We start from the raw sequence: 12595 nt of genomic DNA, 5'->3' as shown, positions 1-12595 counted from the left end.
ATGTGCTTTGCAAGTCCTCTGTGTAACTCTTTCCCTTTTTTTTCCTGTCTATCCAGTAATCACAAAACAAGAGCTTAAGCCCAGCATTAAGATGGAGCCATTCAACGGATCAATGGATGTATACTCTTTGCAAGCAGCAGATGCAATCAAGACCATGTGCCCACATCCTGCCTACTATGCAAGGGGAGGGCTCCCCACAACTGGCCAGCCCTCTGCAGGAGACCCAGTAAACGGCTATAACCAGAATCTGCCAGCATCGCACTATGGCTTCTATAACTACTCCTCCAATGCACTTTTTGCGCCTAAGATGAGGACCTACGAAGGTCGCAGTAGCTCTTTGTCCAAAGCAGGCAGGATGAGGTTTCAGTTAGACAATAAGCCTGTTATTCAAAACTTTCAGGCTAGACTAGCTCATTGCTATCCCAGCCATCCAGAGGAACCAACCCAAAATAATAGCCAGTCTTCAGACAACAACCAGTCACGTCCTTCAGCGTCCTCTGAGTCCTCCAATAGAGGCACCCCGGTCATCAAGCAGGAGCCAATGGATATGCCAGTCTCCGAGGACACGGAGCCGAGCCCAGCCGGTGCCACCCAAGCTACCAATTGGCCAGGAAATAGGTCCAATGGAGGTCTCGTTCCCACAAACTTGGATCATCACAATCCAAAACAATACCCCGAAGACTCGTTTTCTAATGCAGAAAAGCAGATGCTCCACCAGCATTCCCAGCAGCAACCTTCTCCATACCCCCAACCGTGGACCTCCTTCCCTGGTTCAAATACTCGGATGGAATCCGCTGCTGCATCACCAGTCCCACTTGTATCTCCCTCCTCCTCTCCTCATTTGGGTAACATACATCAAGGATCTCCACGTCCATCCACCCCACGCCCGAGTACCCCTCATCCGGGTACACCGCAGCCAGGTATCACTCACCCATTCTTACTTCCACACCCTGGAAATTCTCTGTCCCCCTCACATATACCGCAGCCTTCCGCTGCCAGGCAATGGGCCAACCCTGCGGCAAGTCCCGAGCCGAAGTCTTGGACTATGGGGCACGGGGCTTATAGCCCTGGTTTGAAGCACAGCAATCCTGGCGGTGCCTACCCAGACAAGATGTGGTCCAAAACGGGTGAAAGTCGCTGTTCCACTCCGCTTGGAGTTCAAGAGAAAGCCTGGAAGTCCTGCGGAGGCTCACTTGCAGGGAGTACACCATCCCCTGCCCCTGAGGGACGCCTCTTCCCTGACACCCTTCAGCAGTCAGATCAGACTTGCTGGGACCCCAATCGAGCCGACAGTGACGCTGAGAGCAGCAAGGGCCGCGAGGAAGACGACGACGAGGTGTGGTCTGATAGTGAGCACAATTTCCTGGATCCCAACATTGGGGGAGTAGCGGTAGCACCGGCCCACGGTTCCATCCTAATTGAATGTGCCCGTCGGGAGCTACATGCTACCACTCCGCTCAAAAAGCCTGATCGCTCCCACCCCTCTCGCATCTCTCTGGTATTCTATCAGCACAAAAACCTCCAGCAACCCATGCACGGTTTGGCTCTGTGGGAGGCCAAAATGAAGATCCTGGAAGAGCGAGCGCTCCAGAGGCAGCAGGAAGCAGCCCTCCTGGGCCTCTCCCAGGAGGAAATCAAGGCGCTTAGCAAAAAACGCAAATGGGGAGCCACAGCGGCAGGGGCCACACCAGGTGCTGGACAATCGAAAGACAAGAGGGAGGGGCCGGTGACACGGTTAGCTCCCACTTTCCACACCACCTCAATGGTTAATGTGTCTCCCTATGCCTTCACGCAGCTCACTGGGCCTTACAGCCACTACGTGTGACGTCAGCCACCAACAGCTCGCGAGGGTTGGGGGGGAGGGGGAAGACAAATGTGGAACTAGATAGAGAGATGGGTAAGATGAATGTCTCGAACATGTCACACAGTCTGCCATCTCTCCATCTTCCCCCTCAGAAGTGGGGACATTTTTATTGTTTTTTTTGTTTGTTTTTTGTTTTTTTTTTTACCTCATGTCAGGCAGTTTTTGGGCTTTTGACAAGCTGCCTGTGGTGCTCTTCCTCTTCCTTCCCTTGGAGAGGAACTCCATTGCTTTTCCTTGTTCATAGAATTTGAATGATTCTAAATATTGCTATTATTATCAATATTATTATAATTGCAATTGTTACTGTCAATGTTGTTATTGCAGGTATTGTAATGAAGAATTGTTTTTTGTTATTTTGATTGTTTTCAATGATGTTATTATTAATGATGTGATTTGTTTTTTGTTTGATATATTTTTAAGCAGGTCTGAGTCTGTCGGACTTTCTTTTTCCATGTTTGGAAAACCTTATTGTCCTTTTCTTTGTCAATCTTCCAGCTGTACTAAAAAGGGGGGGGGGGGGGCATTATCTGCCTGACAAGAGAGCCGTCCCTTTAGTACAAGTTAGCGCACTGGATAACTCAATATCACGACAAAAATTTAAAGTTCTCCTTCAGCTCATTAAAATGGTGATAATTTTTGTGTTCAAAATTGGAATTTCCATTTTACCAATATCGCAGTTGTGCGATGAAACCTATTTTTGCATGACTTGTGACTGCAAGTCTCCAGAATCCACCTCATATTTATGATCACATTTTCTCAAGAATGCCATTTTTCGTTGGGACTGGCAAAAAAAAATGGTGTGTTGTTTTTCTCCAGATACTCCAGTTTCCTCATCAAACCCCCCCCCCTTTCCCCAAAAAACATGCCTCTTAGGTTGATTATTGTAAAAGTAATGTGTCTGGAGAAGTGAAGTAGTGCGTGATTAAAGCAATTGGCATTTTTGGAAAGTAAAGAATACATTTGAAATAAGATGTCAAGTGTGTTTTACACTTTGGGATGCATTCTCTTGTCATTCCTTAATGTGCTCCTCCTTCTGTTCGATACCCCAGCAGTTTCTGACTGGTGCTCAACTTGCAGCTCTGAGGCATTTTCATTCACCTACTGTATTCTCTTCATGGCACTTGATGCTGTACTTCGGTGCTCTAACTACAATCAAGGTCTTGTTTTCTAGCTCATCTGCTGCACCACAACAAGTGTGTGTGTGTGTGTACACTCGTTTTGTTCTTTTTCATTTTTTTTTTTTTTTGCACATCTCGTTTGCAATTTCCACCTGATCCCTGATCTGTACTCTCATCACATCTACGAGGATCTCGTTAACTTCCTCAGCGACGAGCGAGCACTTTGAAGTGTAAACTCTAGAGGGCAGACTCGACTGCCTTTGCGAAGTGGCACGTTCAGACGGCAGACCATACTAGCACTTACAGTGAGTTTCATTCAGAAGCCAGTATAGCCTTGCTGCATCAACCCTCCACGTCCGGGCCAGCACAGGGGTCGCTGACCTCTGACGGGTTTCCCAAAGGCAGCGGTGATCTTTGTCCAAACGAGGCTCAAATGTGAAACCATTCTGGAAAAAACTTGGGTTAGAACACATAGGAGCACTTTTAGCGATCCATACATACACTCTGGTGCTCTCCTTCTACACTTGATTTACTGTGAAGGCCCAACCTCTCGTCTGCATGGTGCTGTCATCTTCGAGCAGAGCACGATGGGTCCTTCTGCAGGCTCCTCGTAAACAGATTGTTTGTTTCCTATTTGCGATGGAACAAGCTAAGTGTTAATGGTGCGGCTCCAATCAATCTCTCACTTTGCACGTGTGTCTGTGTCAAAGAGCCAAAGAGTGAGACATGTGGATGATTTTGCTTATTTTGATTTCATCCTCTTGAAGCATTCATTCAAGAGTGGATGCATGGTTTTGTCGCAAAAAAAAGGGTGAGGGCGAAAGCAAAGACGAGTGAATCATTTGGATTCCACGCAGGCTGATTCCCGGCTGCTGCGCAGTTTTTGGGTCACAACACTTTTCATCTGTGAAAAGACCTTGTTAGTCTCCAGCGCTTTACCTCATGCCGTAGAGGCACTGACCACAATCACATCTTGCTACTGAGGGCAGAGAATCATGCATTTACCTTTGTCAACTCGAGATCTCCGCAATCACTTGACCCTTTTTCTTTTCTTTTTTTTTTTTAAGTTTTATTTATTAATGGTAATGATAATGATTGTCCTTGGGTTCTTTTTTTTCTTCTTCTCATTTTTATATAGCTCATACAAATTGTACATAGAAAAGAACAGATTTTTAAAAGCACTTTTAAACTTGATTTTAATGACAAAAAGAAAGCTGATTATTGACAACTTGAAAGTTAGTTTTTTTTTTATTTTCTGAAGAAATAGATACATATGTATATAGTCAAATATTTAGGTAAAACTATTTAACTGGTGAAGATAGTATGTAAATTTTAAAAGTGTAGGGGGTATTTCGACATCAGTACGCTTGGTCCCTGTGTTTTGTGTGTACATGTACACTTAGTAAGACATTTGTTTTACTCTCACAAGTACTGTAACTGTATCCTTAGTCCGCATGTCATTGGTTAAAGAACTTTACTTGCGAAACACAAGCTAAAACGTCCAATTTAGAACACTTAAATGCATACAAGACTGGAGAAGAGCAAGTTTTGACTCCGAAACCTAAACCTATGAGTCATTTAGCTTGTCACAAAAGTTGAAAATAGTTTTTCACCAAAGGTAACAGAACTCACTTGCTGAAGCTGACTTGTATGCAAAAATGCTGTGTTGTTATTGTTATTATTACTATTATGATTATTATTCCAGAATCCAAACTAAAAACATCCGATGCTTAAACTAGCAAAGAAAGCCCAAGCATTAGCTCGTGCGCTTTAGAGTTGGTGCTAGGTCAGGTTTATGGCTTCAGACGGGGCCGAGGCCGCTTTTTCCTGCTTAGGTTGGATCGTTACAATTCAAGTGCAGTTGATGGAGGAATGAAAAGCGCGTTGCCAACCTTTAGGCATGTAACCAAAGTCAAAAGGAACGCTGCAGTCTCCCGCGGCTGCTTGTTTTATTTGACCCATTCTTGTTCTTGTCTACACTTCTCAACTTAAATATGCACCCTGCAAAATATCTTTGTGGAGGAAAAAAAAAAAAAATTCCCGTAGTAAGTCCTTATTCATTCAACACCCGCGCCGCAATTCTTTTTACTTCTCAACGGCTATGAACGACCCGCGTCACGTACTTGGATACAACTGGTGCATACGACCAACATTTTGGTTGTTCTCTGGGAATTGGTGCTATCAAAACTTAAAAGTCACTGTGCAAATTATTATTTGGTTCACCACAACTGTTTTTTTTTTTTTTCTGAAACTATCAAGAGAATTCTACATTTGATCAAAGAGTTTTTGGAAGATAACAAACTGCTCTCTGGTGCTTAGATTTTTATTACAATGCTGCGCATCTTTTTTTTTTTTTTACGTTGTAACTCTGATGAGGATAAGTGCTATAGGAATGAATAGATGGACATCCCGTTTAATCATGCTTGACCTCTCATTTACATTCTTTATTAGTCTCCATTACACATACTGTACTTGAAGCCCTGTAATCTTAGACAATAAGTAACTTTGTATTATGTGAAGACTGTTATCTGGATTTTATGTTTGGTACATCACATGGAAATGACCCTTTTAGGATGTTGTAAATGTTACCGTGCAGAGTGCTGAGATATTTGAACAAGAAGAATAGAAAATGTGTACTGCCTCCTTTATCTTCTTAATTCTACTCGTTTGTGTATTTCACCTTTTGTGGACCCGCACATAGTTAGACTTTTTTTCATCACACTGTGCATGTCCTACTTTTTTACAAGTACATTAAACACCTAATTGAACGAAACTCAAAATTTGGGAAAAGCAACCCCGAGTCATACAAATGAAGACAAAAAAATAAATAAAATGAAAATATCTACCTACATGACTGGCAGCTACATTACATTTCCAGTTTTCTTGTTTTATTTTCCATGTCAAGGATGCAGTATGTAAAAAAGTGGTTTTGTTCTCTCTTTGTAGCTGTATGGTGTATCATGTGAATACATAGTGTATTTGGTAAAATACCACAATATTGTTTTATGTTGGGCTATAAATAAAACATTGAAGTGAGAGATCTTTGGCCTCGTACTTTTATTGTGTGGACAAAGCTTGAATGAAGCCAATTAGATTATTCAGACATTTGTCTCATCTCGTTTATTATTCCTGTTCACAGAGGTGTAATACTGCATCCTCCTTAGAGGGCGTTCTAATATTGTTCTTATCTAAACTGAAGGATGTTCGACATGATGAGGGATACAGTTTGTGTTTTATATATATATATATATATATATATTATATATATATATATATATACACACACACAAACACGTGTGCTGCAGCCACCCCCGCCGCTGAGATGGTAAAGTACAGTACTTTGTAGCTGCTCACCAATCAAGGTCGAATTTCTTCCTCCAGCGATTTAGTCGACAACTGTTGCTTTTCAGTGAGTTTTCCTTTTCCTTTCATTCGAGACTGATTCCGTCGCTTTTTCTCCCCGCACTTCCCCAACACCAAAAAGGTAGGTAAATTGACTTGAATTATTGCAATTTTTATGTCCCTGACGTTTTTCTTTTTCATGCAATACTGTCAACTTTTATTGGGAGTATTTAACGCTTTCGCCTGAAGAAGCGGGCTTTAAATAAACGACAGGACAGGACCCTAATTAACACTCGGCTATTCACTCCGTCCATGCATTCCTTTTCGCCGAAAAGGTGGTACTCGAGCTGACTCTTGTATTTTCTTTATGTGATAAAAATATTATTCCTTATATTCGACGGGGCTGCGTCGCCCCCACCCACCCCAGCTCGAATTTTATTAGCATCTTAGACAATCACATTGTCCACAAAAATACCAAAGCCTGATTTGCGATGAATAATCTCATTATTGCTCAAACTGTTTTTGTCACAGCCTTTTTTTCCCCTCTCACAAAATACGACAAAAAACTTCGCTCAGCTCGATCTTACGTGCAGTGCGGTGCATTCATAGTAGATGTGGGGGGGGGGGGACAATAAAATAACACTTAAAACAATAAAATCCATATTATAATAAAGATTAAAATAATGATAAATTATTATTAAATTAGGGCGGCACGGTAGAGCACCTGGTGAGAGCGTTGGCCTCACTGTTTTGAGGACCGGGGTTCAAATCCTGGCTCCCTCTGTGTGGAGTTTGCATGTTCATCCCGTACCTGCGTGGGTTTTCTCCGGGCACTGCGGTTTCACCCCACAACCCCCAAAACATGCATTAATTTGGACACTCCTTATTGCCCCTAGGTGTGACTGTGCGTGAGACTGTTGTTTGTCACCATGTGCCCTGCAACTGGGTGGCAAAAGTTCAGGGTGTACCCCGTCTCCTGCCCGATAACAGCTGGGATTGGCTCCGGCACCCCCGAGACCTCTGTGAGGATAGGCGGCTCAGAAAATGGATGGAGCGATAGATATTTTCTCACACTGGAGCGGAGCGCACAAAGAACAGCCAGTGACAGGAGGCACGGCCGCAAAGTCCGTCAGTCATTTGGACAACACATGGGAGCCCACGCAAAATGAGACTTGCAGCTTATTGCCAGAATGATTTCATTCCACTTGGCATCAAATGTTAAAGAAGGAACTGCACACATCTCTATTTCAAATATTAAGGGGAACTACAGTATGCATTATACAGTGGTCCCTCGGATCATGAGATTAATTTGTTCTGTGACCCTGTTGGTAAACCAAAAATTTTTTAACGTTTGTTAAAATGCAATTGATCCGTCACAGTTCCAAAATTAAATCATGCTTTACTTGTCAGTGTGAAATTGATGACCCTTTCGACACTTCCTCCTACTAAGCCACAGCTGTCCCATCTATCTATCTATCTATCTATCTATCTATCTATCTATCTATCTATCTATCTATCTATCTATCTATCTATCTATCTATCTATCTATCTATCTATCTATCTATCTATCGGGAGTGATAATTATATTCTACATATAATTGTACACATATAAGCATTGAAGAGTCTTCATATTGGCCAAATTCAGATTTTGTGTTTGTGTTAGCTTTTCTTTTACTGTAACTGATACAAGGAAACTCGTCTTATTTTGTTCAAAAATATATTTTTTAAATCCAGTCATTTTAACACAAATTATGCTAGAAAACCCAGGGGGTCACATACAGTGAAGAAAATGAGTATTTGAACACCCTGCTATATTGCAAGTTCTCTCACTTAGAACTCATGGAGGGGTCTGAAGTTTTCATCGCAGGTGCATGTCCATTGTGAGAGAGATAATCTAAAAAGAAAAATCCAGAAATCACAATGTATGATTTTTTAACAATTCATTTGTGTGATACAGGTGTAAATAAGTATTTGAACACCTGAGAAAACCAATTTTAATATTGGGTACCGTATGCTTTGTTTGCAATTACAGAGGTCAAACGTTTCCTGTAGTCGTTCACCAGGTTTGCACACACTGCAGGAGGCATTTTGTCCCACTCCTCCACACAGATCTTCTCTAGATCAGACAGGTTTCTGGGCTGTCGCTGAGAAACACGGAGTTTTAGCTCCCTCCAATGCTTTGACTGAGGGAAAGAGGTTGTTCCCCAAAATTTCACAATACATGGCCGCGGTCATCCTCTCCTTGATACAGTGCAGTCGTCCTATCCATACCTGTCAACTCGTACGGTTTAGCCGTAGTTCATACAGATTTTGTGGTGAAACTTACGTATACGGCGGTATATCACAAATCATATGGATTCTGAAAATTTCGAGCTGAAGGGTCAGCATTTAGAATTGGTGAAGAAAGTTACACATGAATAGAATTCTGAACACAGTAATGCCACTAAAAAGACTTCGATAATTAGACATTAACTTCAGATATTATCATTATGGAGATCTACAATAAAATCATTCAAAAACTTTGTGTTTTATCCCTCCATTATTTTGACATATAATTTATTCCGTATGTTATATGGATTTTTTGCTCTTTAGAGGTTGGTGCTCCGAAAAGTTGACACGTATACCTGTTCCATGTGTAGAAAAACACCCCCAAAGCATGATGCTACCACCCCCATGCTTCACTTTAGGGATGGTGTTCTTGGGATGGAATTTATCATTTGTCTTCCTCCAAACACGGTTAGTGGAATTATGACCAAAAAGTTCCATTTTGGTCTCATCTGACCACAAAACCTTCTCCCATGACTCCTCTGTATCATCCAAATGGTCATTGGCAAACTTAAGACAGGCCTTGACATGTGAACCTTCCATGCCATACATGATTTCAAACCATGACGTCTTAGTGTATTACCAACAGTCACCTTGGAAACGGTGGTCCCAGCTCTTTTCAGATCATTGACCAAGTCCTGTCGTGTAGTCCTGGGCTCATTCCTTACCTTTCTAAGGATCATTGAGACCCCATGAGGTGATATCTTGCATGGGGCTCCACTTCGATTGAGATTCACTCTCATGTTTCGCTCCTTCCATTTTCTAATGATTGCTCCAACGGTAGACCTTTTTTCACGAAGCTGTTTGGCAATTTCTCTGTAGCCCTTTTCAGCCGTGTGGAGTTGTACAATTCTTTCTTCTTTGGTCTGAGCCATGTTACAAGTTTGAGTCTTACTGATTGTACGGGGTGGACAAGTGTCTGTATGCAGCTAATGACCCCACACAGGTGCATCTGATTCAAGATAATACATGGCGTGGAGGTGGACTTCTAAAGGCGAACTAACAGGTCTTTGAGGGTCAGAATTCTCACTGATAGACAGGTATTCAAATACTTATTTGCAGCTGTATCACACAAATCACTTGAAAAAAATCATACATTGTGAGTTTTGGATTTTTCTTTTCAGATTATCCCTCTCACAGTGCACATGCACCTAGAATGAAAATTTCAGACCCCTCCCTAATTTCTAAGTGGGAGACTTTGCAATATAGCAGGGTGTTCAAATACTTATTTTCTTCCCTGTATGACCCAGTGTATAGATCATACAGTGTCATTCAGTGACCTACTGTCTGACCCAATAAATGCAACGCACCAGAGTTACTCTTTTTACCCTTAAAGCCCAACGTCTCTGCATCAAATGCATTGTTTTTTGGTTAGTTAAGGCCCACTGGGTCATATGTGACCCATTATCTAAACCAGAAGTAAATTAGTCATTATTTTTCAAAATGTGATGTTTTTGTGTTCCTTTGATGCTTATTAATTAATTTAGTTAGTCCATGAAATTTTAAAAGAGGATGTGGATGTCTTGGATTCTCCAGGGTTAATGGCACTATTGCCAAGAAAAATCATTTTAAAAGCTTAATTTTGCTCTTGGCAAATTTGCTGCACATTTCCTTTGATCATAGCAGAACAGTGAACCACAGGATAGCACATCTGGTTCACAGTTCTTAGGACTGGGGTTCAAATCCTGGCCTCAACTGTGTGGAGTTGGCATGTTCTCCTCATGGCTCTTCGGATATTTTCCAGGCACTCCATTTTCATGTAATGCAACACTCTCATAAAATACGCACATGATTGGAGGTCTAAGTGCAACTGTGAATCAGTAGCCATGGTAATGTTCAATTGTCTCTGCTCAACAGTGTGGTGGGACTGTTGAAGTTGTGATACAATTTTTTAGATTTTGGTTTTCAGGATACAACTTTTCCACTACATCACTGAGCCTTTTTCAAAGGGCCACTGTCATGAAATGAATGATTTTTAGTATGTTTTTAATGAAGAAACGGCAGCCGACATGGACCCATGCGTTTTTTCACCACAAAACATGATTTAGACATATACAGCTTTTTGTAACTCCCGCCATGAAAATCCTCTCAAGGGATTTGTTTTCGAAAAGAAGCAGGAAGTGACGTAAATAGCAGGATCGCCCTCAAGTGGACTTGTTTGTTTCTATTAGTTTTACCTGCAGGAAGGTGGCTCGTTGTTCCTTCATGTTAGCCAAAATGCCAGCTTGTTGCATTGCTGGACATTGGTTGAACACTCGGAGGATGGATTTACCCTTCATAAGTTTGCACGAGACCCGGTTCATCGTGAAAAATGGATTGCACGGCTCCAAAGGACGAGAGCTTTGTGGGTTCCAAATGACAGGTAGGTGTTTATACAGCTACCAAAAAAACTAATAGTTTGGGGCGGACCACGTAATCCGTCTCTCATAATGTAACAAAAGATCCGTGTACGTATGACAGGGGGTTTTAAATATGTCGATATCCGCGTCGGCTCGCCTGCAAAGGCTGCCGTAATGGCTCGCGCTCCGGCCTGGCCGAAGCTGTGCTCGTCCGCGAGGCACGACGTGGCAGCCTTCGCCGGCTTCAGCACTGTGTCCGCCAGTCACGGCTTCGGGTGGGGTGGCTAATCTTTGGCGCCGAGGTGGCTTATCACGGTGCCGAGCCGGGCTCCTTTACGGTGTTGTCATCGCACGCGGCTGAGTGTTCCATTGCCGACAGGGTTGTTCATAGCAGTCGCTGTCATCCGTGATGAACAACACTGCCGATGTCGGCAGGGATAAACAATTGCTTATGGCGCACTCAGCCGTGAGCACCGACAACGCCGTAAAGAGGCCTGGCTCGGCACCGTGATAAGCCACCTTGGCGGCGAAAATGAGCCACCCCAGCCCTGTCGACAAGGCCGAGCTGGCCGCCAGCCTTGTCGGCCGGGGTGGCTCGTCGTAGCCGCCTGCCGGCCTTGCCGGCCGGAGTGGCTCATCGCGGCGCCGGGCCGAGAAGGTTCATCTCTGCAGTGGAAGTGGAACGGAATAGGGAGGCAGTTTTGCCGTGATCGCATAACATCTGAATATGGCTCGTAACAATAGGGTAATGTTGCCCCGGTTTTTGTTTAAACTGTGCATTTTTCTTTGGCATTTTTGAAAGTGAAATTGAGAAATTATTTTCTTCAAAGATCACCATCCGACTGGAAAACTTTGAGCTATTTTCAATCAATGCGAAAGCCAGTTTTGCCAAAATACTGTCTCTACCATTCCTGCTGCGGTCACGTGACCATGATCGGAAGACGGAGGGGAGACGTCCTCTCCAGAGCAGAGGTTGTCCTGCTCGGGGTTAACTCTTCCTTCTCTAGTTGCACAGCTGTCATGCTCCTGGCATTCTCCCCAGGCTGGGTGTGGTCAGCCAATTAGTCGGCACACACCTGCACCCTGGTTTGGCTGATAGGACACGGGGGACAGCTAGTCCGCCGCCAGATCGTTGAGCTTCATGTCCCGTTCCAGCACTCTCGTACCCCTGATCGACAACCTGTGTGTACCGACCTTCGCCTGTTCTCCGACTCACCCCGTAAGCCTGACTCCCTCGACACTTCTGCCTGCTTTGAACGTTCTCCTGTATACCTGACCTGCCGTGTACCGACCCTCGCCTGTCCCTGGACCATCAGAATAAGCCTGCCTCTTCTCCTACTGCCGTTCATGGACGACGTTCGTCTGCGCGCTCACCCAAGTATTCCAGTACGCGGCTCCGGAACGCAAGGCGGCGGCCTCTCTCATGACAATTCGCCAAGGCCGTCGCCGCGTGTCAGACTACGCATTGAATTCCGGATCCGGGCCGCCGGGAGCCGGTGGAACGAGGAGGCCCTCCATTACGCCTTCTACCAGGGACTTTCCCCACAGATCCGTGGCCACCTCGTTGCCGTGGATCTTTCGCCTTCGCTGGATGCCCTCATCGCACT

At 43.9% G+C, this 12595-nt stretch overlaps 2 protein-coding genes across 6 annotated transcripts in view; both read left to right on the top strand.

Annotated features, from left to right (window-relative positions):
• Window positions 1-6009, top strand: part of tet3 (tet methylcytosine dioxygenase 3) — a 43443-nt gene extending 37434 nt beyond the window's left edge. For all 4 annotated transcript variants that reach the window (XM_061817734.1, XM_061817730.1, XM_061817733.1 and 1 more), the window contains one exon: window positions 57-6009. In XM_061817734.1, coding sequence (XP_061673718.1) covers window positions 57-1825 — 1769 coding nt within the window. In that variant the 3' untranslated portion in view covers window positions 1826-6009. The remainder of the gene's footprint in view (window positions 1-56) is intronic.
• A 330-nt stretch (window positions 6010-6339) lies between these two features.
• Window positions 6340-12595, top strand: part of npffr1l2 (neuropeptide FF receptor 1 like 2) — a 36253-nt gene continuing 29997 nt past the window's right edge. The window contains exon 1 of one of the 2 annotated variants that reach the window (XM_061818198.1): window positions 6340-6466. The gene's annotated coding sequence lies outside the window, so the exon portion shown is untranslated. Of the gene's footprint in view, window positions 6471-12595 lie in introns of both variants that reach the window. The other variant, XM_061818201.1, reaches the window with a different exon arrangement.

This window comes from Syngnathoides biaculeatus, chromosome 4 (assembly GCF_019802595.1).
Source record: "Syngnathoides biaculeatus isolate LvHL_M chromosome 4, ASM1980259v1, whole genome shotgun sequence".
Classification (NCBI taxonomy): Eukaryota; Metazoa; Chordata; class Actinopteri; order Syngnathiformes; family Syngnathidae; genus Syngnathoides; species Syngnathoides biaculeatus.
Note: the sequence above shows the minus strand (reverse complement) of the source record. Positions and strands in the feature narration are given on the sequence as shown.